Raw genomic sequence first — 26832 nt, 5'->3', positions numbered from 1 at the left:
AGAAACATCCAGCTGATGAGTAGATATACCCACCACCTAAACTTCCTTTTTTTTTTTTTTTAATAAGGAATGGGTATGTAATATTAAATCTTTTTAGTATTGGATATATTTTTACTGAAAGGCTATGGATATTTTACATTTTTTTTTTCTTTTTGATAAAAAGAAACCGAAGTATAGTTATTTTTTTTTTTTTTGGTAGAAGGAGATACTTTATAACAATTAGAGAAAGAAATATCAGATAAGTACATATTGGTCCTAATTGATCTGGTCTTGATAGCCAAATCATTAGCCAGCTGAACAAAATCTCTATGCTGTTTAATAATACATATATCAGGGAATACAGTCATTAGATTTTTAATGTCCCACAAAATAGTGAAAATTTTCCATGATCGTTGCATTGTGTTGAGAGTGAGCCACTAGATCAAATTATTGCAATCAGTCCAAACGTTGAGTATAGGGTCATGTTCATCTCGAAGCTGCTGAAGACCGATTGGAAGTCCTTGCGCTTCTGTTTCCTGAGCTGACCTTGCACGGCCAAAACCAGCACAAGCATAGAAAAAGTTGTTTGTTAATAAAAATGACGGCTGCCCATCCTACATCTCCAACTTCTTAAATGTAACTTCCATTACAAATTATGGCTACTGATTCGGCTGGGACAAGGTTAAGTATATCAGTGGTAGTTAAGGGGGTATGAAGGGGACTGGGTATAGGATTGAAATCGGTTATGGGGGTATTGTAGAGCTTAAGATCAGTAATCCATTGAGAGAGATTTTTAGTGACGGAGTTGGGATTTGGATTGGATTGTTCCACCTAACAGCGATTCCTTTCTAACCACAAGAAATAGCATGTGATGGAGAAGATGGAAAGAACAAGTTTTAAATTAAACGATTAGCAGGGTGGATTGGTAATGATAGAATGAAAAAGTTCAATGAAAGAGTTTGCCATAAGAGTTTCAGTGTGGAGCCCCAACGGTCCAGCCAACCAGATGTGTTTGGAGAAATCATAGGAAAGGAAAAGGTGCCATGGTGTTTCTGAATTTGATTTACAAAATAAACAATGATCAGAGAAAGGCATGAATTTTGCTAGGTTTGACTTTGTTCCAAATCCATTTCTGAAGATCTTCCATAAGAAAAGTTTGAATTTTGGGTGAATCTTAAGGGTCCAAATTAATTTCCAGAGAGGTTTAAAAAAATCAATTGGAAGAACCTCATCCAGAAGACGAGCAACAACCTTGGTAGTTAGTTCCCTATTTTTGGTAAATGGGCAAAAATGGAAATCATCATGTGGGCATATTGACAAAGGAACTTTGGTAATGCTGGTTGCAATGGGGAGAGGAAAGAGAGATTGATCAGAAGTACATCATCATCCTGAGATAGAGAATCACACTGATTCTCATGGCTAGAAAAGCAAAACATTGCAATAGAGATAAAATGTTGGTATTAGTCAGTTCTTTGAATAGAATTCCAATGGAGTTGGTGGAAATATATGAGTGAGGGTATAAGAAGCCACGACCAAGGTACCATGTTTGGCGAGGGAAGAAGATTAAGAATTTCTTTGTTGGCACTCCAAATCTATTTGCTCTTGAAATTCAGTCAGAGAGCATGATTCAAGTCCCTTAGTGATGCTTGTGATATTGGCTTCCAAAAGCTGTCATGTATTAAGAAAACTTGCAGCCACCAAAATTATGCGTCCTACTAACAAAAAACAATTACTCTAACCCGATCTGTTCATGATGGAGTTAAAAATTCCTGCGCAAACCAAAACAGGAAGGTGTGATATAGGGAATATAGCATTCATTAAAAGACAACTATTTGAGTCAAAATGGATAGAGACATTTCTGGGAATAATATGGGTAGGGGTAAATATTTAAGTCTGATAACAATCGAGCAACATTTTGGAGAACTCAATATGGATCAGATTTAGCTAAACCATGAACCACTTTGTTCTGGAGACATCATATAAAATAGCAAGTAATAATAACTACATAAAAGAACCAAAAAAGAGATTGTTTATCCAGCTGCCGAGCAACAAAAGTAGAGATGCAAAGGTTTTCCAAAGAAGGAGAGGAGAGAAATTCCATCCTTGATCGGACTCGCAGCCCAAATTCGCTTAACCTATTCACATGATAGAAAAATATGCCAGAAGGATTCAACACAGGATTCACAAAAAACACAATGTAGATCAATTGGCATCCATTTCGAGATAACAACTTTGACCGGGGTTCCTGCATTTAAGACGTGCAAAAATAACGCCACTAAGCTGATCTCTCACGAGACCAAAAAGAAGATCTAGCAAAATATAAATATTTAGCAGCAAGCTTATTAGTAGAAAATCTTCCATCTCTAACTAGCATACACCACCATCTGTCATTTTTTCAGTAGAAGTTGAAATATTAATGATTGAGTGAACTATAATGGTAGGTAAATGCGAGATAAGAGAAGGATAATGCCATTGAAAGATATTATATGTAAAAGAACTAACCATAGTCTTAGTGTCACAATCATTAGAAAGGTTTATGATATAGAATTGTGGGATAGATGGAATCCAAGAGTTTGTCCACAAGAACAAATCATTCCTATTACCAATAATTTTGAACACTAGAGATTTTAATGTAAGAATGATTTGGGAAATGCCATTCCAAATTCAAGAACCCTTTTTCTTAATGGCCTTCGTGGTTCATTTTCTCTATATCTCTTGGAGCCTTTAATAAGGAGGCTCTTATACTAGCTAAGGGAGCTTCTTGGCTTCACCTGTCTAAAGGTTTGGTGGGGTCAGACCCCTGCCTTCATTATAAACCTTCTCTCCTCTCAGGGAGAAAGGTCATACTTCTCTTATTTTTCAATAAAATCAGTTTTGTTCATTGGCTTCAAAAAAACCTAAACATAAATAATAGCCTACTACGGGAGTCAAACCCTAGTCCAAACCGGTGGATCTGGACCAAACCAACCGATAAATTCCAAATCAAACCGAACTAAACCATTTTTTTATTGGTTTGGTTTCGGATTAGGGTATTATGGAACTGGCTGAAAGCCGGACCACACTAAATATGAAAAATTGGACCAAAATCAAACCCAAACCAATAAGAAATTGATACCAACCTGAAAATCATAAAAAAAACAAAGCAGGTTTTTCCCTATATATAGTGGTAAACCAAACCAAACCAGACCCGATTTTAAACCAATAACTAACTAAGAAGAGCAAATCGAACTAAATCGAATCCAAACCGGACCGGACCTGAACCTTCCCTTGTTGGTTTAGCTTAAGATTCAACCCTTTTCAAACCAACACTGATCGAACCCGACTGAAATTGGACCGAAACGACCAATTGACACCTCCAAAGTCTACAAAGTTCGATACATCCTCACTCACCAGAAAATTCCACTTATTGTTTCTCGCTTTCAAAGCTTAAAAGCGAGTAAGCCCTACCATGAAATTATTACAACTTTTAAGAGAAAAGTTTGTCAGCTTGGAACAACCCAAATAAACATCCAACTGAGTATTAAAACGCTCACACGACTACACCACTTCTTTGATCATCGAAACAAATGAATGCATGTTGGAAATATACATCCAAATCATACATGATAACACATATAACAAAGGGAATAGATTACTTCTCTGAAACGTAGACAAATCGAGCTTGATGATAGCAATCTCAAGGACCATAAAACAGCATCGAACTCGGGAAAACATGAAGACAATTAAGGAATCTGCGGGGCTGAGTCGTGTCAAATGGTCACTCTACTTTAGACTATAGATGCCCCCCTATATTGCATACCAGATTCTTGTGAATAAACCTCTAAGACAAAACAACCCCTTCTTAAGTCTATACCAATGTTGCACTCACTTACTGAACCACTTAAGACTTAAGAGACACCTAGAGTTGAGCTCAGTTGGACATTAAAACAACAATTATACTTGTGAAAACCAATTGAGAATGTTAAGAGGTTAATAAGTAGGAATGATAATCTAAGGGTATGATTGCTTGAAGCGCGGTATCTCTCCTTCCTCATGTTTGGGGTTGGTCCGGGATGTTTTCACACATGTGTGCGCGAGTTAGGGTTTGAATATATAAAATATTCTCAAGTGATATTCTGTCATTTAAGCGATCTCTTTTTGTCATTGTTTCTCTCATACAACTACACTATTGTTTCTGTTGGTCTACTGTCTCTCTTCTTTGTTTTTCTTTGTGAGTTCTTTGTGAGTTTAAGTACAATCCTATAGAACTCGAAGAGATTTGCAGGAAGAGAGTACACTATTATTGTTGAAAACCACTAGGCTATTGTATCTTAGAGGCCAAATTCCCATACACCCGATTGCACCAATGAGAACATCTATGGTCTTAAGGAAAGTGCCCATTGGTATACCTCGGCCTTCATCGTCTTCATTTTGTTTGTTCTAATTTTTTGGAGGAGACACTTTCTTGAAGACAAATTAATCACAATGTCATAGGACACATTGGTATTTTAAAAAAAATGTGGAGGCAACAGAAAATCTAACATTTTACATTAATGAATTGGAAAGCACAATAAATATATTAAAAAAAGGAAAGATTTCAATAAAGCTGAAAGTATTTCAACAAAAGAGGTTTTTAAAAAATCGGTTGAAATCGACTCGTGATCGGATGATTCCGATTCCGATTCCGATTCCGATTCCGATCCTCGAACCATGTGGACTGGAAAATCATCATAATAAACACAAATGGAAAATAGAGGAGCTCTTTCCTCTTTCCTCTTCCTCTTCCTTTCTTTCCCCTGTGAACTCAACGCCTACCAAAGAGGGAAAATCCATAAATCGAGAGATAAAATTGGAATGGCTCGACTCGGATATCTAGGGCTAGATTGTTCGTGAATATATTCACCGTCGTCGGTCCTAAATTCTCTGTTCGTTCTTCCTCGAATCGATTCTTTGGATCATCGTGGTTGAGAAGGTCCTGATCTGAGGTCATTTACCTCTCTCTCTTGTTCTATTCCCCTCGAATTATTTGTATATTTGAACTTTCATATTGGTTCAAAGAACTGAATCTTTTGCTGAATTCCATGCTGGACTCGGTTTTTTTTCGTTCGTGGACTGTGAGAAATTGGAATATCTTTTATTTTCTTTTTTATAGTTAAAAAAAAGATGAAATCTCTGTTGGTTGTTTTATTATTGTTTTCATTTCTTGTTTTAAAATTTGGAGGTTGACCTATAATACCTTTCACATTTTTATTTCCTCATGCTTTTTTCGCTCGCTTTTACTCTTTAAGTTTTTCTGTCGGTCCATGTAACTGTGTTACTATGCATTTTCTAGTCTGAATTGGGTGAGAGAATAAACATTTGTTTCCAAATTCCAAGAAAGAACTGATGGTATGAGTTTTGAACTTGGAAATGCTTTTGCACGATTCAAGATAAAAGCTGTTAGGTTTTCTTTCTTTTGATGGGGGAACCTGATTTATGTTATTCTGTTCTTTTTATTTTTGGGTTATCCTCGAGAAATTATGTTTATATGCCAAACATTTGGGAAAATTTCCTGTAAACAATTCATTCTTTCGTGTAATTCCATTAGTGCAGATGCTTGAATGATACATGGTTTCCTTACTGGAGTAATCATTATTCTAGTTCATTGAGGGAATTTTCTTAAATAGTTAAAAAAATTGAGTGAACAATACCCCATCTCTAGTTTTGAAGGTATTCTTTGATGCCTTATCTGATTAGAAGTTGAGGTTTTGTTTATCATTATATTCTTTAAAATTAAAAAAAAAAATCAAATATGCTTCAATAGAATACAAACTTCCAAACCTATAGTTGTCTCCCCCCCTCCCCACACACCCCCCCCCAAAAAAAAAAAAAAAAAGCATCTGGCTTTAAACCCTGAAAAGGATTTAACTAGGGTCCTACTTAATTATGTCGTGTTTGGGTTTTAGCTCACTTCAGGCCGTTGTTGACTTCCATTGGACTTCTAACTCTCTACAGCCATTCGCTTGTTATGTTGATGCTTGTGGATTAAATTTTAACTAGCATTGTTCAAAAATTTGTATTTTGATTATGATGACATATGAAACATTATGACCTTACTGTCCATTGCGCTGAAGATCAGGGTGGTCCTTACTCTAAACAGACATGGAATAGATTTGGAGATATCCCATCTTTCCCATCTTTTGTTTCATGTATTCCTCGAATAGTTTTTCTCTGAAATAGTTGATCCAAATCTCATTTTATTTTACATTTTCGTTGTGTTCATCAGCTGCCATATTGAGGCTTTTGTGGTGGAAGAAGAGGAGTATAGGGTTTCAGAACCACTGCAGTACTCTGAAGCTGCTGTCGCAATGGTGGATAAGTCTTGCATCAAGCGCCTTCAGAAGGAATACAGAGCTCTCTGTAAAGTATGTCCGCCACAGAGATTACTGTATCAATTTGTTTTCATTTTTTTCTCTCTTCTTTTTTGCTTGTTTTATGCAGAACTTATAATATTATCATTTAGAAAAAGTTAAGCATCAATTTCTAAAATTGAATTTCTTCTTATTGTCTCACTGTTGTATGGGAGAACCCATGTGCTTTTTATTTTTAATAGTTAGTGTGTGGGGGATGGCTTTTGTGGTTTTGTCGAATTCATGTGGTTGACTCAGGAGACCCCCAAAAAAAATTGTCTCTCTAAGTAGGGAAAGGAGGAAGAACCATAAGGATGATCCACTCGGATGTTGGTTTGAGTTGAATGGCTTGTCTACTTCTCTTAGAGTTTACCAAGGCCCGCCAGGTAGGATAAAGGCCTGGGGAGCACGTACTAGGCCTGCCAGGTAATCATAGTTGTCAAGGCGCCTAGGCGAACAAAGGCGAGCGAGGGGGTCAAAAATCAAGGCAACACCAATAAGGCAACAAGGTGTCGCCTAGGCAACACCAAAAATCAAGGTGTGACAAAGGAGCCTGGATGCCTTGCCTAGACGACGCCTTGACAACTATGCAGGTAATTGTTTAGGGTAAAGGGCTGGGGAGCACGTACTAGGCCAACCAGGTAACGGTTTAGGGTAAAGGCCTATACATGAGGGCTCAAGTGGAACTTCAGCCCAAGACTAGCAAGGTGTGGAGATGGGTGAAAGACCCTAACTCTAAGAGGGTTAGAGATGAAATGGAAGATAGGAACGATGATGATCGTGAAAACTTGAAGATCAAGATCTCCAAATTGCAGAGACGCTTCGACGACATCGTTTGCAACTAGGAATTCGCTCTAGTGTTGTTTTCAGTTATTAGTAATTATTTCCCTTTTTGATGTTTGGCCTTCGGAACAGTCATTGTTTTCAGTTCATTTTGAACAAAGTCCTTTGACTATCTAGTCTTTATGTGATTATGCTTGGTTAATGGTAGTTCTCAGGTTGCACGCCTTTTTTCATGCCTGGGACTGGCTTATATATAAAATTCTGAGTTATAGTTGTCAACATCACTTTGATTGCAGTAATTACTATTTTAAGCATTGGGAATGGAAGTGCAGTATTGTGGCATGACATGTCTCTAAAACTGGCCTTATTGGTTGTTTATTACAACTTCTTGAATTAGTAGGGGAAATATCATTTTTGTTTTTCACAGCTTCTTGAATTAGTAGGGGAAATATCATTTTGAAACATAACTAGTACAATTATTCTTCTGTGGCTGGTTTTTGCAGGAAAAATTGGTGAGAAATTATGCACATTTTCCTCTCTGTTAATCTTAATTTCCTTGAAGTATTATCTCCCCAATCTCCACATGCAGAAATTGTTAATATTGGGGTCTCACTTTTTTTATTTAAACTTGTAGGAACCAGTCTCCCATGTTATGGCTCACCCTTTACCAAATGATATCCTTGAATGGCGTAAGTATTTTATCTCTTTGCAGTGTTTTGGCTGAAATTCCGGCAATACGTATTATTTGTCAACATGATTTACTGCTTCTAGGTGTTGCCTCTTTACAGAGCATGATGCCAAGGCAAAAAATTTAGGTATTAGTCAATTTTCTTAGCTTTATTTTCCTGGGTAGAATGAAGAATCCCATTACGAGTAAATAACTCTACCAACACTCAACGTCTCTCCAACTTTCTAGAACTATGGGTGCTCAATTTCAGGTATTCAGTGGCAAAGGGATTGATAGAGGGACTGTTGTAGCTCATGTGTTGTACCGTCATGGTAGACTGGAATGAAGAACAAAATCCATATTGAAAGTATTTTGAATGTCATTGTTTGGCTTGGTCAGAAGGCAAGACTATGAGCAACAATAGCTAAAAGAGTCTGACTACTGGAAGCATGCAAGCTTGACAAATTATGGAGACCTAAATTGATGATTCAGAACTAATGAGTATGTGCAAGACCATAGGTATGATACTTTGAGGAGACTAATACAACTTTAATGGGACATGTACGAGTGCTTCTTGGATAATCACAAATAACATGAGGAGGGGATAAATGATGAATTTTTTATGCGATCCTGGGATCTGGGTCGCTATGGCTGCATTTGTTAACAGTTCTCCTCTCAGAAAGTATTTTTTTCCTGATTCTGCTCAGAATAATTATAGGGGGAGTAGATAGGCATTTGATAACCTAGCGAAAAAAGTGATTCTGAAACACAAAAAAGAAAAAGAAAAAGAAAACCAGAATGGGGTTTGGCAGGCACTTTAACGGAATCACTTCCAAGCAGAAAGTCAGGTCCTACAAATTTGTTAAAGATGGGGGAGGGGTTAGATCCATCAAAACTGTCCCATCTTTCAACTCAAAGGCTGGAGGAGAGGACTACAAATGCTGTTCCGAATAAGAGAGTTCATGCAACAGTTGTGGAAGTATGGGTTTGTATTTGAAAGATTTGTGGAGGTGTGATCTTTACTGCACCTTCTCTTATTATTCATCTTCCATGTCACAAAAGAATACATGATGTGGCAGTATTAGATGCTAACCGAAACTACATCAACTAGAATTTGATTGTAAATTCTCTTTGAAACATTCTTATGCTATTCAAGGCTTTAGCAACCAAATTTCTGGAAGTAAAAAATCTGGGGATTGGGAGCTATATGCCGGGGACCTTCAAAACTACAAGAAATGGAGCTACCATCTATAAGAGCAGCATCTGTACTAGGATTTTTCTCGTATAAAATACGGTGGAGAGCATAGTTGTCAAGGCGTCGCCAAGGCGCCGCCTTGGTGTCCAGGCGGATTTGTAGAGGCGACGCCTAGGAAACTATGCTTTGGCACTTATTTATGCCAAATAACGTTTAAGAAATGTTTTTATATTTGTTATTTCATTTACTTAAGATATTATTCATAAATCTTACCAAAATAAAAAAAAGATATTATTCATAAATAAACAAATACCTCCCTATTTGAATAAAAATAGTTAAAAAATAGGAAATATGTCTGATTCTTGAACAAAAACAGTTCACAGGGTACCCTAACTGTCATTTTTGTAACTTTGGGTATCCCAAGTTCCTGTTGTTTAAGATTGGCCACCTCAGGTGTAATTTACCCAAAAACTTATAATCTAAAAATATAAACTGTAGTAAACTAGGTAACTACCTCAAACAAAGAAACCAATCTCTTACATTATCCTACTTTCCATAAAATAAATATTACAAGATAATCTTATAAGCAAATAAATCCCTAATTATTCTACTGGGCCCAAAACTAATTTTAGACCCAGTTCGTCTCAGGTTGGACTTCAAAACAGGTTCAGGCTGGTCCATGGAAGTGCTACTGCATCAGTTTTGGCATGAGGGATTTATTTTCTTTTAAAAAGATATGAATCTTTATTGGAAAAAGAAATTTAAGAATATGGTGAGTACGAGCAGTAACTGAAAAAGATAATGAAACAAAAAAAAAGAAAGGGAAAAAGATAGGAGGGAAGGCGGGGTGAAGAAATGTTGAGCCATTTATATTGATTAAACTATGACCATCCAAGGTGCTTCGTCTACCCTGTTGCACCCCTGAAACAGGCTGCTGTGGAACATTTCAGAAGACAGTTTAGACATGGAGAAACTGGTATGGTATCAAGGTCCTCAGCCCATTCACAAGGCGCCGCCTAGGTGTCCAGGCGGTTTTGTTGGGGCCTAGGCTACCTCCGCCTTGTTGCAAGGCACCTTGCACTTGTTTTTATTGGTCTTAAACCTGGTATTGGCCCTTGGGCGGTTTTGTTGGGGCCTAGGCGACCTCCGCCTTATTGCAAGGCGCCTTGCACTGGTTTTTATTGGTATTAAACCCAGTATTGGCCCTTATTTATGCGGACCTCCGCCTTATTGCAAGGCGCCTTGCATTGGTTTTTATTAGTATTAAACTGGCCCTTATTTATGCCAAATATCATTTAAGTAGAACTTATGATATTATTCATAAATAAGCAAATACCCCCTATTTGAATCCAATAAAAATAGTTAAAAATTCAAATTTCAAAAGGATAAAAAGTTAACCCCCCAGTTCAAGAACGAAATCTGAATTTTCGACGGTAGGTAAAATTTTCAACTTTCTAATGCTGGAGTTTTTCTCAAATCTAAAAATTTATAAGAAGAGATCAATGAACTTCTATGAAATGGTTTCACAGAGTTCGGTGCTTGAATTAGATAGATAGCTTCTTTCCAATGTGTAATTGATATTATACAAAGTCGGAGCTAGAAAGGGAGGTAGGTTTAATTTGAAAGTATTCTGTCGGGGTGATTATGTAGTTTTGTATCCTATAATGGTAAAACATTGCTAAAAACAAAAAATATGGTTAAATATCCATTTGTTTTGATATCTAAAAAAATATTTTCATTCAAAGCAATTTTGACAGCATTCACGCATACCAAATAAGGTTTGACCGGAACATAACTTCTTCAATATAAATCAGATTTAAACAATTTTGGATTTGTTGGAAAGCTTTGTGCTCTACCTAATACTAAAAGTCTCATGTAAAAATAAAATCACCTGCCTAGTCAAACTTCTTAGAGAACAAGAACATTTCTCTAAATCGAGAACAACTTAATTACTTATAAATAAGATCATATTTTCCAAGAACAGTATAAACCAAATGTGAGACTAGTATAAACCAAATGTATGTTTGATTGTTTCAAACTTCAGTTCTGTTGTCTTCTAGTTCTATGTTGATTTTTGATGACTTGATGTGGCTTAATATTGATTTTTGATGACTTGATGTGACTTAATGTGGCTTAATGTTGATTTTTGCTGACTTGACAAGGCTTAATGTTGATTTTTGATGATATAAGGTATATATTGTAGCATACTAAAATATTGTAGCATACTAAATAATGTTAGAAAAGGGAGAAATAAAAAAATAACACTTGGGGGTGCCTTGTCGCCTAAGCACTTAGACACCCCTCCAGCGCTTTGGGTCGCTTTGCTGCCTTGACAACAATGGATGATTTTAGTTCAATTAATCAAGAGGTTTTCACTACTTTTGTCTTGTCTCTCTGCCATCATTCATTTGCAGTTTTTTTCCCCCTTCTTTTTCTGAGGGGTTGGGCAGCTTATGTACCTCTAGTCCTCTATATTTGGTACAAATGATATTCACTTTTTTTTTTCCTTTGGTTTCCTCCCAGATTATGTATTGGAGGGAAGTGAAGGAACACCGTTTGCAGGTATTGAGTGTTTTCCAGCCAACCTCTTGTGATGTTTTTATCTTGATCTTTTATTTGGACTTCATATAGTTTCTGTCCCATTTCTATGATGCCCATAGTTTTCTTATATATTTAATCTGTATATTCTTTCTACTTATTATTGTAAGGTGGTTATTACCATGGAAAGATCAAGTTCCCTCCAGAGTATCCATTCAAGCCACCCAGCATCAGGTACAGTGGACTATGGTCCCCTCTCCGCTTAACTTTCTTACGGAGACTAATTTTGATGCTTTCAGTTAGAATGACTATTTCGGAAGATGTTGAGTTGATTATTTTTCTTTATCCATGGCTAGTATGATCACTCCAAATGGACGGTTTATGACACAGAAGAAAATCTGCTTATCCATGAGTGATTGTAAGTATTTTACGGAAGTATTGTATTTGGGGTGTTATAATCAAGCGACCCTTTGGGTAACTAACTTAAATTAATCTTTCTCTCCAGTTCACCCAGAAACTTGGAATCCTATGTGGTCCGTATCAAGGTAACTGAAGATATTACTGTATTTGGATTCTTGGAATTCTTTCACTTTTTCTCTGATGAATCTGAATTTTCTTCTTGGGTGGAATACTTGACATGCAGTTTTTGCTTTGTTTATGAATTAAGTTGTTTAGGTGGAGGAAACAGGCTCTAATAAATTTGAAATTCTTCTTATTCTTTAGTTGTCTGCACTAACTTATTCATGTGATTACAATTTATATGCAGCATACTTACAGGGCTTCTGTCATTCATGGTAAGTTCATTGCCGCTCCTTATACTTTATTTGCAGTTTCTGTTTCTCCTTTTATTGCTTGAATATTTTAATGCTCTATTAGGTACCTATACTTGTCCTTGGGTTTCTTTTTTATCTTCATGAAGTGCCTAATTCTTAATCTTGCAAGTGAACACATTTTCTATGTCGGGTTAAATAGTACACGCGTTGGTCCAGGGCAGCAGCTGAATATCTCTGCTTAAGCATCAAGTAGCTCTAAGGCCTTTTTTGGATATGTTTTCACTTGTTTTTTGTTTATAAATATAGAAAATGAAAAATCCTTTAAAAAAAATCCAAAATGTTTTGAGCCATTACTGTTGTATTCCTATTGGGTTCAATAAAGGTTAGTATGGGGAAAGAGAGGGGGGAGGGGAGAATAGAGGAGATCATTTTATCCCCACATCCACCACGTGTTTATAAACATGTAGCACAAAAACAGAAAAGAGTTTCTCTGTTTGTTTTAAAAAAAGAAAGGAGTGTTTCTGTTTTTTTAATGTTTTTTTTTGTTCTGATAAAAAATCTGTTTTTTTAATCTTTTGTTATCATCCTTTACATCTTCCCATGCCATCTTTGACCCTACTAGAATCTACGACCATAGCCCTACCACCATTTTTGTTCCTTCTTACATCTCTTTCGGCCTTAAACACTTCAAATATTTTTGACAGGTGGTCCTCTCACTAAGATTTCCTCTACATTGTTAAAGAAGGCCTGGAATATGCCAGTCCAAGCCCATTCTAACCCCTTATTACCTTTATCAGGAAACTTCAGAATTTTAAATGTGCCCTTAAAAGTTGGAACTCCTCTTTTGGGAACATCTTATATTTGGTCTCTATCTGTAGAGATAAGCTTGCAGATATCCAACTAAGGCTTCAATCTGACATTCACAATGCCCTTCTTTCTGATGAAGAAAAAGTAGTTTCTTCTGATCTCCTCTCCTTGGTTGCCCAAGAGGAGAGCTTCTTAAGGAAAAAAGTCTAGGATCAAATGGTTGGAACTTGGTGACTCTAACACTGCCTACTTTCTCAGGTCAATGAAGGCTAGAACTAATGTCAACTCTGTCCCCGTACTTCTTGCTAGAGATGGTTTCTCTCTCTACGATGTTGATGATAAAGTCAAAAGTAGTTGACTACTTTACAGAGATAAAGTTAGAAGTAGTTGACTACTTCACAGAGATTTTTCAGCCTTCTTCCATGCCTCCATTATTCGTATCCTTGAGGGTCTTCTAAATAAGTTCATCCCTGGCCATCTCATTGGTTCTGTCCAAGCATTTCCCTCTGAGGATGAGATTATGGTTGTGGTCCTCTCCCACAAGGCTAATAGAGCCCTCGGCCCTAATGGCTTCAATATGTGTTTCTTCTCCTCTTGTTGAGACATTGTCAAAGAAGATCTCATTAAGGCCCTCTAGATTTTTTTCTTCAATCCTAGCCAAATCAAAGGGGTCAATCACTCCTTCCCTTTCCTCATCCCTAAAAAGGCAGGTGCCTCTACTATGTCTGACGTCAGGCCCATCTCCCTATGCAATCTCTTGTATTAGTTTATTGCCAAGGTGCTGGCAAACAGGCTGCGGTTTGTCTTTGACTCTCTGGTTAGTGGCAATCAATCGACTTTCATTGCTGGTAGAATTATCTCTGATAATATCCTCCTTTGCAATGAGCTTGTCAGAGTCTTCGACAAAAAAATCTCACTCTCTGCTGCCTTAATGAAGAATGACAATTCATAAAGCCTTTGTCTCTTTGAAGTTGGATTTCATTTCTAAAGTCATGCTCAAGATGGCCTCCCCCCCCCCCCCCCCTAAGTTTTTATCAGTTGGATCTACCACTGTATTTCCTCTCTGTGCTTCTCTATGCTTGTCAATGTTAGTCTGGCCAGGTACTTCGCCTTCACTGTGGGTATTCGACAGGGCTGCCCCCTCTGCCCATTCATATTCTTCCTTGCCCTTGAAGTCCTCTCCAGAAGCATCCAATTTAACACGGATCAACAGCTTATCTCCCCCCATTCCCAAGTGCAAGGCTCTGAAGTTATCTCACCTTGCTTTTGCTGATTATCTCATGATATTTCTAAAGCGGATATTGTTTCGATTGAGACCGTCATGTCCTATTTACATCATTTTGAGGGGTTTTTTGGATCTATGGATCAACCTCTTGAAATCTCAATTATTCTTAATGAGGTCTCAAATGCGAATAAGGCTTCCTTCCTTGAGTTGACGGGTTTCTTCTTGGTCGCGTCCTAGTCAAATACTTGGGGTTGCCTTTGATCCAGACCAGATTGACTGCTCATCACCGCACATCTATGTTTGATTTGAGTTTTGAGAGGTTTTAAATTTTGAAGGGCAAGCTCCTCTCCTATGTTGGTCGCCTGGAATTGATCAGATCAGTTCTTCAATCCTCTCACATTTATTGGGTTGGTGTTTTCGGACTACCTAAGTCTACTATTAAGGCCATAGAATCCCTTATGTGTGCCTTTCTTTGTAAAGAAACTGACTCATCCAGTTTCCTTCACTTGATCATTTGGGCTGCAGTCTGTGTACCCAAGGATGAGGGAGGCCTGGGCTTGAGAAGAATCAAAGAGGTTAATTCTGCTGGTATTCTCAAACAGATATGGAAGCTTGCGGTTAAGAAGAAAAGCATTTGGGTAGATTGGGTGTACTCAGGTCTTCTTTGAATGGACTCTATTTGGACGGTTTCTCTTATCTCTAATGTTTCATGGGTTTGGCGGAAGATTCTGAATCTCAGATCTATTGCTCTAGGGGCCATTTCCTCCAAGATTGATGATGGTGTGTCTGCTTCGCTTTGGCTTGATAATTGGCATCCTATGGGTGTTCTCCTTCACTTAGTTGGTACAGGAGCTATTTACAATCAAGTATTAGTAAGCAAACCTTAGTTGCAGTTATCATTCAGTATGATGATTGGGCCCCCTCCCCCTTATTTATCCTCCCCATTATCAGCCATTTTGGAATGCCTTGCCATGCATTCCCGCAGGGTAATGTAAGACTAGAACCTGAATAGGTTTAATCCCAAATAGGATTGAAATTGGTAACCAAAATTGATTGAGATAAATGAACAGTAGGATCTTACAAATCAGTAACCTGTTCAGACTGCAAATTGGATCGAGTAGTCCCCTTAGATGTAGGATGAAGCTCACAAAAGATGAGCACGGACAGATCAGTGAGAAGAGAGATCGATCAGCCTTCAGGGTTTTGAAAATCCTAATTTCTCTCAAAATCGATGATGGGGATTGGCCCTTGTTGTGATCGTTGGTAATGAACTTGGCAGCAACTCAAAAATTGATAATAAATACCCAAGAGAATGATGTGAGCAACTTGCAGAAAAATTTCAGCAAACTTGAAGAATTCACTGAGATCGATTGGGCAGTTTCAGGGTTTGAAACACTTGAAATCTTGAGATCGATGGAAGGGAATGGGGGAAAGGGGATTGGAATGTCATCCTGGGTCTCTCACGTATTCTATCTCAGGATTTCACAATTGCACAAAGCAAAGACTTCTATTCATTCAAATCGTGGGGAGCGCTTAAGAGCTGATACATATATATATATATATATATATATATATATAAAGCCCAATGGCTGAGAATAAGAAAGTAAAGTCTAATTAGGATTCCCAATTAGGAGTGCAATTCAAACATAGCTAGGAAATTAATTTAAATACATAACTAGGAATTAAAAGTCTAGAAAAAGAAACAGAATAAGTTGTAACATCAGCCTGCGATTTGCTGCTGGTGTAGGAAGATCCCTACACCTATGGCTGTATTTCTTGGCATATAGGCTAGATACATCAGAGTGCCTTGAGGTAGGGGAGACTGTGGCGTATGGTTAGCCTCTTCCATTGGCCTTTTCAGTTATAATTCAGCTTGGGACTTCATTAGAGCTCGCGGCCCCTTATCACCACGGCACAAGATTGTTTTGTTCAAGGATAATATCCCGCGTTACAGGCAGACTGTTTGGCAAGCCCTCTCCAATTGCCTCCTAATGCAGTCTTTCCTCATTCATCGTCAGATTCCCTTCTCCTCTTCTTGCTGTCTCTTTTGGAACGGAGTGGAAGACGTGGATCACCTCTTTTTTGCTTGTCCCTTCTCTACAGTTTGGAAAGCGATCCTGAGCATATTTTGGCCAAGTAGAAGAAGAATTCTCTCTTTAGTGAGACAATGGATTTGGGTGGATATGGCTTATGCCAGGAAGTCTATTTGTGATATCGTCGGTAACCTAGGCTTTGGTACCACCGTCAATCATATTTGGATGGAGCTAAACCTTAGAAGATGGTCCTCTAACTCTAGATCCTTCGAGCAGATTGGGAAGTCCATCTCTTTCGATGGTAGTACCAAGTTATCTTTGGTAACCCTCTCATAGTGTAGATGATTCCCCTAGGAACAAGCTTATTGTTGTTTCTTGGGGCTTGCCATTCTCCTTACTGCAGCCCTCTGTCCCCTCCCTTTATTTGTATCTGTTCTGTATTTTTCTTCTTTTACCCCCTTTCAGGGGCCCCTTGTATCTCCTTTTTCTTTTCTTAATGAATTCTTTATTCACCCAAAACAACAAAGTAAAAAAAAATAAATAAATAAACAGTTGTTAAATGGCTAAAATCTCAGCTGATTCCGACTAAGTTAGAATCGACCAGAATGAGCCTAAACCCTAGACACTCATGATAGTAACCCTAAACTTGTAAGTAGTTTTGAGGAAAGAAAAGATGAAAAAAAAAAATTGTTGATTGGCTATAACTTCAGCTGATTCCGCTTTAGCTGCGATTTTATACTACCGCTGATAAACATGGGGGCCGTGAATATTTTTTACTTTTGAGTGGCGGTTTTATACTACCGCCGCTATATAAGCCATGGGCTGATGTTCTCTGTGCCGCAGCGCAGCCTGCGCCCAGACACATGGGCCTGCCATTCAGGGGGGCAGGGTGGTCATTTCTCCCACCCCCATGTGTCTGGGCGCAGCCTGCGCCCCCGGCATAGAGAACATTTGTCCATAAGCCATTTAAGCATTTGGTGGGCACCCCTATTATTTGGCTGGCTATTTGGTGTGGAGGGCGGGAATGAATTTTGTGAAATTTAATGGTCGTGATATTTTGTCGCTGAGGGATTTATACTTACCGCTGCTAAATATTGATATTTAGCAGTGGTATTTATACACTGCCACAATACACATTATTTGCCGAAGCGTGCTTTTCTTGTAGTGAAGGGCTGGTAGGGGTTAGTTAGTTGCTTGGGGCTATTTTTGTAATTGCAGTTTAATTATTTATTATTAGGGATAGCCATACGTAGGGGAAGCATCTTATTTGTTTTGAGTTCTGTTTCAGTTTTAGATAATGTATGGAGTTTGAGTTGGTGTCAAAGTTTGTTTCAGATTATGATTGGGATTAAGATTTTTTTAAATCGTCTATATATCTGATTTAATTATCAATTCTCAGAAATATAGAATGGACTGAAATCTTTTGAGTTATGCTGGTTGTTGTGAGAGTCGAAGGTTGGTTCGACTGCTGAATCTCTTTCTCCCTCTGTTGTTCCTTATCTCTTCTCGTCTCAGGTGCAAGCCAACTCACTTCCCTTCTTATTAAACTAATTTCAGACCTCTATTTTTGCTCATAATTTTCATTATTACTTGTTAATTAGCCCTGAAATTTGTTATTTAAGCTGTTGGCATTATTCTCTATTACATTATTGTTATTTACTATGACTTTCTTCACCAGTTCATAATCTGTTCCTGCAACCTGCTCTGTTTTCTGAGTTTCTGCAACTTTTCCATCGCAGCATCTTTTAGTCCTGTTGTGATATTTTCTAGATGAAAACTGTTCACCAGGGCATGATTCAATCCTATAGTTTCATGCCAATCAGAGTCCTCAAGAGAGAGCTCCTTCACCCGCTAGTTTTCCCCTTCCCGCTGGTCTCTGCACCTATCGTGGCTGGAAGGTTGAAGACAACCTGTAGGTTGTTTTATTTATTTTTAATTCATCACTAACCCCCTTATTCCTAAAACACCCTTGTGCTAATGCTTCCAACTCTGTTCCCATACAAAAGATATAAATGATATTTGAATCATAACCCATATACACCTTCCAAAGTAACCCTTTACAATTCTGGTTAATTACCAGATTACCACTGCCATTACATATTGACCTGCTTAGACTCTTGGGTGGGCCCGTAGCGAACACAAATGGAGTTTTCGAACCGGGGATTGCGTTACCTCATTTCCTATTTCTACCGTGACTTAAAGTCTGTTTACTTGGATTCTGCGTTAACTTGATGCATCTGAATTAACTCAAGTTTCCATTTAGCAACTCATATGGTCGCATAACACCCTTATTCAAACAAGTAAAATCTTCAGCCTAACAAATATATTTTTAATCTAATTCTTGATCAAATTGGTCTTTGTAAATTAGAAATCCTGTCAGACTGATACTCTTCCAGTATATTTTCCTCATTGAGCTTAGGATTGCAAAATGCAGTCTCCTTCAGAAGGTAATTCTACTAGTTTTTTGACTTTGTTACAAAATGACAGTGCATATAAATGTTGTCAGAACAGTGAAAAGAAAGTAGCAGAATAACCTAAATAATGACTCGGAAGAAAAATAGTTTATCCAAATCCACATTTTGTAACCTCCATTTTATTGAATATAAACTTTCTGAACATGTAGCATCATCATTATACACTCCCACTTCAGAAAGGTGGGTAAGTGAATAATTTTTTAATTCCACTGCCCATTTGGTAGACTTTGTAACATGATGCTATGGAGTATGATGATGATCACCTCCAATATTTTCACTTATGATTTGTGAAAGGATAAATTTTGGGGTAAATTATAAAGAACGAGAACCACATTATCTCAAGACCATCTTATCAGGTTGGCCCCCAAAATGAATCACTTGCTATGGTGGAATTTGGGGTAAATTTGACTTTTGTATGATGTTAGAACGAGTAAAATGGATTAGTTCCTTGCATTAGAAATAAAATAAATTTTATCTTTGATCATATAAATACCTATCCTTGTACTCCTTTTCATTTTGCAGATGGACAACAGTCCTACCACTGGCAGTGTTTCAACTACTGCTGCTGAAAAGCAAAGGTTGGCCAAGGCTTCGCTTGCTTTCAATTGTAAGAGGTAAGCCCCTCAGTTCAGAGGCTCCCGGGTTGATCATCAGTCTTTAGTAGACATATGGTGGTGCCTTCGCCCTAGTCATACCCATAACCTACCACCGAAAGGGGGGGGGGGGGAAATGTCAAACTTATAACCCTTCTATGCATTAATGCATGATATTTTGGTGCAGCTATCACCTGAGAATTTTGCATATGAGCTTTTAAAATTCAACAGTAGGATCAAATTTACTCATCTTTTTGTCAGTTTGTTGCAATAATTTATAATGCCATCTTCAGAGAGTTTAAAAGAAGTCTCCTTGGTTTCTCATCAGTCCAAGTTGACATATGGTGGTGCCTTGGCCCTAATCATACATATAACCCTTCTATTCATCAATTCGTCTCTAATTTCATAGGATACCACCTGAAAAATTTGCAGATGAACTTTTAAAATTTCGACAGTATCTTGAAATTTACTTATCTTTTCTATTATTTTGTTGTCAAACATAATTTATGATGCACCATCAGAGAGTTTTAAAGGCAAGGGTTTCCTGGTCTGTTCTTTACATGGTACACATATTTACCGCCACATGGCAGATTAAAATAATGTGAAAGATTGGATGTATGGCACATTAGTATGTGTTACTCTCAAGTGTTAAAACTTTTTTCTCTTATTCTGACATTTTTTAATTGCAGCCCAGTATTTAGAAAAATGTTCCCGGAATACGTAGAAAAGTACAACCAGCAACAGCTTGCAGAGGAGTCGCTGTCAGAGCAGTCGTCACTAATTTCACCTCCTAGGGAAGATCAAGAAAGCTTCGGAGCAACATCTGGGAATACCAAAAGAAGGCTAGAAGAGCAAAATAGAGAAATCCTCAATGATGCAAGAAACAAAAAGAGAGGATCACAGAAATTCCCCTTCTGGTTGTTGATGTTGCTGATTTCCATCTTCGGTATTGTGATGGCCCTACCTCTTCTCCAACCTTGAAGCAACCTAAGAAATGAAAAGCTGTCTTGAGGTCAGTCCACATGAGGCTTCTAGCAATGTTACACTCTTACATTTATGGTTATATTGGATCTGAACTCTTGAGTCATGTAACTAAAAGAGAACTTGTATGGGGGTATTAGAAGCTGAAGCAAGAAATAGTTCCGATTCACTAGCTTGTCTCCTATTTCGCTGGATCTGCTTGTTTGCAGCTCCGGACATTTGCTGCCGCTGATGTCATCTCAATTGACCTTGTTGTGGATCTTGGTTTTTGGCTTTGAAAGACTTATTTTTCTGGGAACGGGAGTTATATTAGAAGGGTAGAGAATTAAACAAGGGCAAGGATTCTCTGAGCCTCCCTCTTACACAAATCTGTTTATTCGTTTTTTACCTGGTGAAAGTTTTTTCTTACCGTGTATTTTCTTTCATCATTCCATCCTAGGGTTTTAGTATGTTTTCCAAAATACGCTCTCGCATGCATCTGAAGCCCTGTGGTGAATGGGGATTGGCTCAAGGAAAACTTGGTCCTTTGTACTTTCCTGAAAAGGTGAATACAATTCTGTGAGACACCTTTCCCATTAAATAAGCACAAAAGGAAGGAGTTTGGCCATATTATGGCTTAAGAATGCCACACTAATCTAAAGTAGCGAATCTAATCCTTCACTATTTGATCTGGACCTCTGGAAGTCGCACTTGCAGTTGCGCTCTTGCTCTTTGCTTAGCAATCCCAACTCAAGAGCGAGTTCATTGCCATTGCCCTCACTTGACGCGTACCATCTGGTCTTTTCTTTTCTTTTCTTTTCCTTTTTTATGTTATTTTATTTTTATTTTATTTTATGTATAGAAACTAGTTTTTTTATTAAAGGATACGGGTGAGCAGACGAGCAATGGGAGACCACCACTTCTGCTACCAAATTTGTGAATATTGGAATTAGCTGCCCATCTTTTTTACTATTATTGTCAATTAATCTCTTCAATGTTCGATTCCACCAACCTTTCATAATTTTTTCCAAGAGATAACCACCTTTAGTTTGGATGCCTACAATACACATTCTATGCATCTGGATCATCTGGAACTAGATGAGGGTACAGCCGGGAATCAAACTCGAATAAAACAGTTACAAGTTTCCAACAGATTAAATTACTTTAAAAAATGGTTATTACAAAACTACTACCCAAAATGGTCTTCTGCCATCACCTACATTTTTTTGATATTTTTAGCCCTCTCTCTTTTATCTCCGGTGGCTTCAATACCTGCTGCCCTCTTATGGCCACAAATGGAATATCAGCTCAAACACCATTTTTCAAGTTAAGGAAATATAAAAAACCTTGGTAAGAATCTTTGTTATATCTATTTTCTTATCTGTTGGGCCAATGGGCATCCAGAGGATATTTTGGGAACATACTAAAATCTTATGAGGATTTTATGTCTAGGACCATGGTTCAACCTTAACAGCCCTGCGAAGGAAAATGGAAAAAAAAAAAAATCCTCTCCAATTCCCTAAAAGTACGGACCGATGGATGTTCACGCCTGCCAAGTATCAACCTCTCAACCCCAAACTACACCGACGATGAAGGAATTGGAGACACCTTTAACTGCCCCTCACCCTCTCTTCCTTTTTTTTGTTGGTTAAAACTTGAGAATGACAATATACTTGCAATAACTCTCTCTGCCTATTGCCTTTGCTTTGTTTGTAAACCCAGTTGGGTGGGATCGACCTTTATTATTGAGAGAGTTTAACATTCAATTCTGTGAAAGTTATGTTTGTTCACAAGATTAACATTCCAGTTGCCAAGTTTATTCACAATCACAATGAGAATACATGATGTTCCAAGATTAACCGCCAAGTTTCCATAAGAAAAAAAAATAAATAAATAAATAAAAGAATTGAATAATTGCCTAGTTGAAAATTTTCTTTGGTGAGAGTTCTTGGAAGAAGCAAGGAAACATTCCAATGTGGAGAAGATCCAAGCTTCTTCATCCCCCGATAGAATTCATCCCAGTGCATACAAAGATCAAGAAAACATGGAAAGATGCAAACAAGGAAGGTTATCAAGGAGTGTGGATTCTAGAAAGCACAAGCAGAGTACCGATGCCCCGAATTTGTAGGCGCTTCTATGTCATGCCATAACTCCTACAATCAGAAAAAAAGAATGACTGAACATCAGAGAAGCCTTTCTTCCTCCATCCGAATACCCAGAAATCAGAATTCTATTTCTTCTAATTTTACTGGGCCTCAGTGAGAATGGCGGAAACTCGGAATTCTGTGCTTGCTTGCTTGCTGTTATTTGGAAGCCATTGGTGTTGGTATGAACCCATCTGAAACTTCAGATTCCGATCAATATACTTAAGCACCTCAATGCTTTCATGAATCCGAAACTGATGCTGTCTGAGTCTCAACCTTCATCACCTTTTCACCCTGTTCGACATCAACAATCCAACTAGGACTGCAAGGAATGACCCTTTTCCCTTTACTCAAAATCCTCTGCAGCGATCTTAGTTGTCTTGTCATCGGCGACATGGATTCCACTGGCGAGGGCGACACTGACGAGAAGCCCTCGTTCAACCGCCTTGGTATCTCAATCGCCAGCGTTTCTTTGCCCTGCTTACTAATCGCCGGCGGCGGAGTAGAAGAAGAAGAAGAAGAAGTAGGTCCATCTTCCGGGCACGAGCCGCTGATGGTTACCTGAGTCTGGTTGCCACAGAACAAGACGTTGGTGGGAAAATTCATGGATTTCGTCGACAAAGAGTAATCAGTAGTGGTGGAGATGGGGATGTGAAATTCTTCTGGTGGCAAATCTGAAACGGGATTGGAGGATTCAAGGGCAACTGGGACTCTACAAAGCGGGCAAGTTGAATGGGAATGGAACCACATGTCAATACAATCGACATGGAATCCATGGTTGCATTTGGGAAGCAGGCGAACCTTCTCGCCGTCGGAGAGCTCACAGAGGCAGACCGAACACTCTAGTCCATCCACAAATTCATCAGAATGGAAGACCAGAACTGGGAGAGCCTGGATAACCGATGGTTTCAATCCTACTCCTCCGTGCAGACGGCGGCTGGCCCCGTTAGGACTGGGAGAGAATACAAAGCGTCGTAGGTGGCTCCGAGAATCGATTCTACTTTCCCAGAACCTCTTGGCGAACACATGAAGCAAAAAGACGAACACCACCACTAAGAACAGAAGGATAATCCCTCCAACCATTATCTTCCCGCTTACGGCCACTGCTCCCGGATCGTCAAAACTCCCATCACTTGAATTAGATGATTCTGCCATGCTTCGTGAATCTTGATTTTTTATTATTTTTTTCTTTAAGCCAACAACTCTATGCAGGCTCTTTGAAACTTTTTTTCATATATATAGTGTGCGGAAAGTCGATGAAACTTGAAAGGCCTCCTCTCGTTAAGCCGTGACATACACATGAATGACAAGTTAAAAGAGGAGGAAAGAAGGAATAGGAGTGACGGCTTACAAGAAACAGATGAGAGGAGTGCTGGTTACAAACGTCAGCCGCCATGAACGATTCAAAATGATGCCAACGACTTCAGACTTCAGATTTCAAACTTCAAAATCTTCCCATTCCATGGATTTCCAGTGGCATTTCTTCCTTGAAGTTTCCAATTTCACTATCCAAGTGACTTTTTCCCTCTCTGCCCTTTTGACCTTTTGGACCTCGAATTTGGGTTTGGTGGGGTCCGAGTGCCTGACTCCTCGTCTCCTCCTAAGAGTTGTTGTGTCTTACACGTCATAAGCTCAGGTGGGTGGTGAGTATAAGACCCGGTCTTGGCCGGACTCGTAACGCAACTTGCGGGGCGTTCGGGATTCCATCCGTGCCTCCTCTTCTCTTCCCATCTTTTCATTCTTCTGTTTTGGTCATATTTAAGGGAGACCTTGGATTAAAAAAGAGGATTGATATGATTCAATGGAAGAAGTTAAAAGAACAAGGGGTAGGTTAAAAATGACTGTAAGATAAGTGGTGATGAAGGACATGCTTTAGTCTAGGTCTTATATTAAGTATGACCTCGGATAGAGTTTTTTGGAGGGCAAGGATACATGTAATAGTCTCTATTTAATTGAGAATCTCCTGTTGTGCCTTCTTTCCTCTTACTATCCGTCATCTTTTTTTCTTTTACTAATTTTTCATTTTTCATTTTTCGTCTTTCATCTCTTCCACCATCCCTTTTTTCCCACCTCTTCTTTCTTGTTTTGGTTAGAATTCAGTTTTTTCTACTTTGTTTTATTTGAATCCATGTAGTCAATCCTATTAAGTTGGGATAAGGCTGAGTATACTGTTGTTTTACCTACTTTGTTTTGTTTGGATCCATGCAGGGACCTCATTAAGTTGGGATAAAACTAAATTTATTGTTTTTTTTTTTTTTATAAAAAAAAAATACACATTGAAAACGGGAAAACACAAATTGTTGCTAGAAACCTATAATGCGGTGAGAAAAGAATGGATCCGATATTTCTTGCATTTAAAATTATTGTATAAAAACCACTAATGCAATTATAGTTTCTTTCTCTTTGTAACAATTTTTGTTTACTTGAGCAACATAAGGAATCAATCTCTTCAACTCTTGAATGGATCGATAACGTTAAGACTATCACATAAAAGCTCTCTTTTCTAAAGTTTCAAACGTTGCCAAAATCTTCAATGTCTCCCTCCCCTTCTCATGTTTATATAAATCCCACTTTATGGATTATCTAGATTATGTGCAATTAGGATTCTCAATTCCTGTCGACCCATGTATCCATCTCATTGGCAATTTTTTATTTTCAAGTATGCTACTTAAAAGAAGGGAAGAGGTAGATTAAAAAAAAAGATATTTATTTAACATAGTTATCCCATAATATCTTTAATCGTTTTTTCAGGATACCAAATAAAATATGCAGTAATGAAATAAATATGCAAGTGAAAACTTGAAAGAGGTCAGCGGAAATAAAACTTGTGTGTGCTTAGCAGGTGCTGCATGCCCTTAATTTGGGCCGGTCGTGGCACTCGGAGGGGTAACCTCGGCGGTCTACCGTTTTGCGGTAGCCTTCATTGTGCTTGAAGGCGGTGAGCCGCCAATATTTGAAGATAAAAGATAAAATCTTGAATTTTATATTACTTGGAGAATTTGAATTACACTCTTGATATACAGGACTCTTGAAGAAAGCTTGAAGATAACTATTCACTTACGGGTTTACTTGAAGGAAACTTGAAGCTGAGATAAAGGCTTAAACTTGCGATTCTGAGACTTGCGAACACTTGATGAAACTTAGTTCTGACTTGAAGAACACTTGATGAAATAAACTTGGAGTTACACTTGAAGAAATAAAATTAAAAATACTTGAAGTAACTTGGTGTAAGAACTTTGAAGAGTGAGCTACGGTGATCTTTGCGTGCTTTCTTTTTCTCTTCTAGAGATTCTCCTCCTTCTCTATGGAGAAGAAGAGGGGTCTTATAGAGCTTTGGAGGCTTTGATCGCTTTACTTTTCCACCGAAAGCAAACCTTATCTTGAAGGCATCTTTGGTAGAGCGTAGAAGCATGTGGGCGTGGGCCCGAGTCTTGACTTTGGAGGCGGGCGCCGAAAGCGGTTTTGGTCCGTAGTGCTACGAGTAAAAAGTCAATTTTACTATTCACCACTTTGTTGGTAGAACTTGGAATCTTTGAAAAAAGCTTCAAAAATCGCAGAGGCATTCCACGTGTCGAAACACTTTTTTCCTCATTGGTTTTGGTTTAGATGGTTCACTTGTATTTGAATGGGCCCAGGTGGTGGCTTGACTATCTAGGACCGAGAGATAGTGATAGGACACGACTTTTGATACGACCACGTGTCATTTGTTGAGCCATTTTTATGATGTCGTCATGGTCGCGATTCTCCAATATCGGGGTTTGGAGACTAACCCATGGGCTTAAAGGCCCACTCTTTTTGATGTTTGGCTTACGGACCTTCGGTGGACCTTGTTGAAGAGAACTGTTGGGTGATGAGGTCCAGCCCATCATTTGGATCTTGGGCATATTGACCTTCATGGAGGTGGGGGTCAATGGACCCAACACTTGAACTGGTTTCTTCTTTTTCTTCTTGATGTCGAGGGCACCAGTGGGCCTCGATCTCGGCTTGTTTGGCTTTTAGCTTGGGCGTCTCATATTCTTTGGATTTGTCCGATCCTTGATGAGGGCCGCTTGAGTTTTGGCTTTTGTGAGGGATTGAGTAAGGGCCTCGGGGTACATCTTCTCGAGATCACACTTGTCCCACCACTTGACTCGAAGTTTCTTTGTAGAAAAGGGGTAGAGCAATCGGGGCCTTCGGATTGTCCAATTGCATACTCCCAATAAACGATCCAAGCCAGACGGCAATGGATGAAGAACCTCGGGAGATCCGGTTGTTTCGGGAATTTGTTCGGTGTCTTGGCAATAAATGCTTAAA

General features: G+C 38.5%; 2 protein-coding genes across 2 annotated transcripts; one reads left to right on the top strand and one right to left on the bottom strand.

Annotated features, from left to right (window-relative positions):
• Positions 1-4725: 4725 nt before the first annotated feature.
• LOC122656423 (ubiquitin-conjugating enzyme E2 34-like) lies at positions 4726-20692 on the top strand. Its single transcript, XM_043850932.1, has 10 exons — positions 4726-4943; positions 6224-6362; positions 7765-7819; positions 11516-11554; positions 11701-11764; positions 11887-11948; positions 12036-12075; positions 12297-12324; positions 19365-19456; positions 20125-20692. Exons 2-10 carry the CDS (start codon positions 6306-6308, stop codon positions 20414-20416), a joined length of 729 nt encoding a protein of 242 aa, XP_043706867.1. The 5' UTR covers positions 4726-4943; positions 6224-6305; the 3' UTR covers positions 20417-20692.
• A 2087-nt stretch (positions 20693-22779) lies between these two features.
• LOC122655072 (RING-H2 finger protein ATL3) lies at positions 22780-23694 on the bottom strand. The gene has a single exon (XM_043849313.1). It carries the CDS (start codon positions 23692-23694, stop codon positions 22780-22782), a length of 915 nt encoding a protein of 304 aa, XP_043705248.1.
• Positions 23695-26832: the final 3138 nt, after the last annotated feature.

The sequence above is a fragment of the Telopea speciosissima genome, chromosome 3 (assembly GCF_018873765.1).
Source record: "Telopea speciosissima isolate NSW1024214 ecotype Mountain lineage chromosome 3, Tspe_v1, whole genome shotgun sequence".
Lineage (NCBI taxonomy): Eukaryota > Viridiplantae > Streptophyta > Magnoliopsida > Proteales > Proteaceae > Telopea > Telopea speciosissima.
Note: the sequence above shows the minus strand (reverse complement) of the source record. Positions and strands in the feature narration are given on the sequence as shown.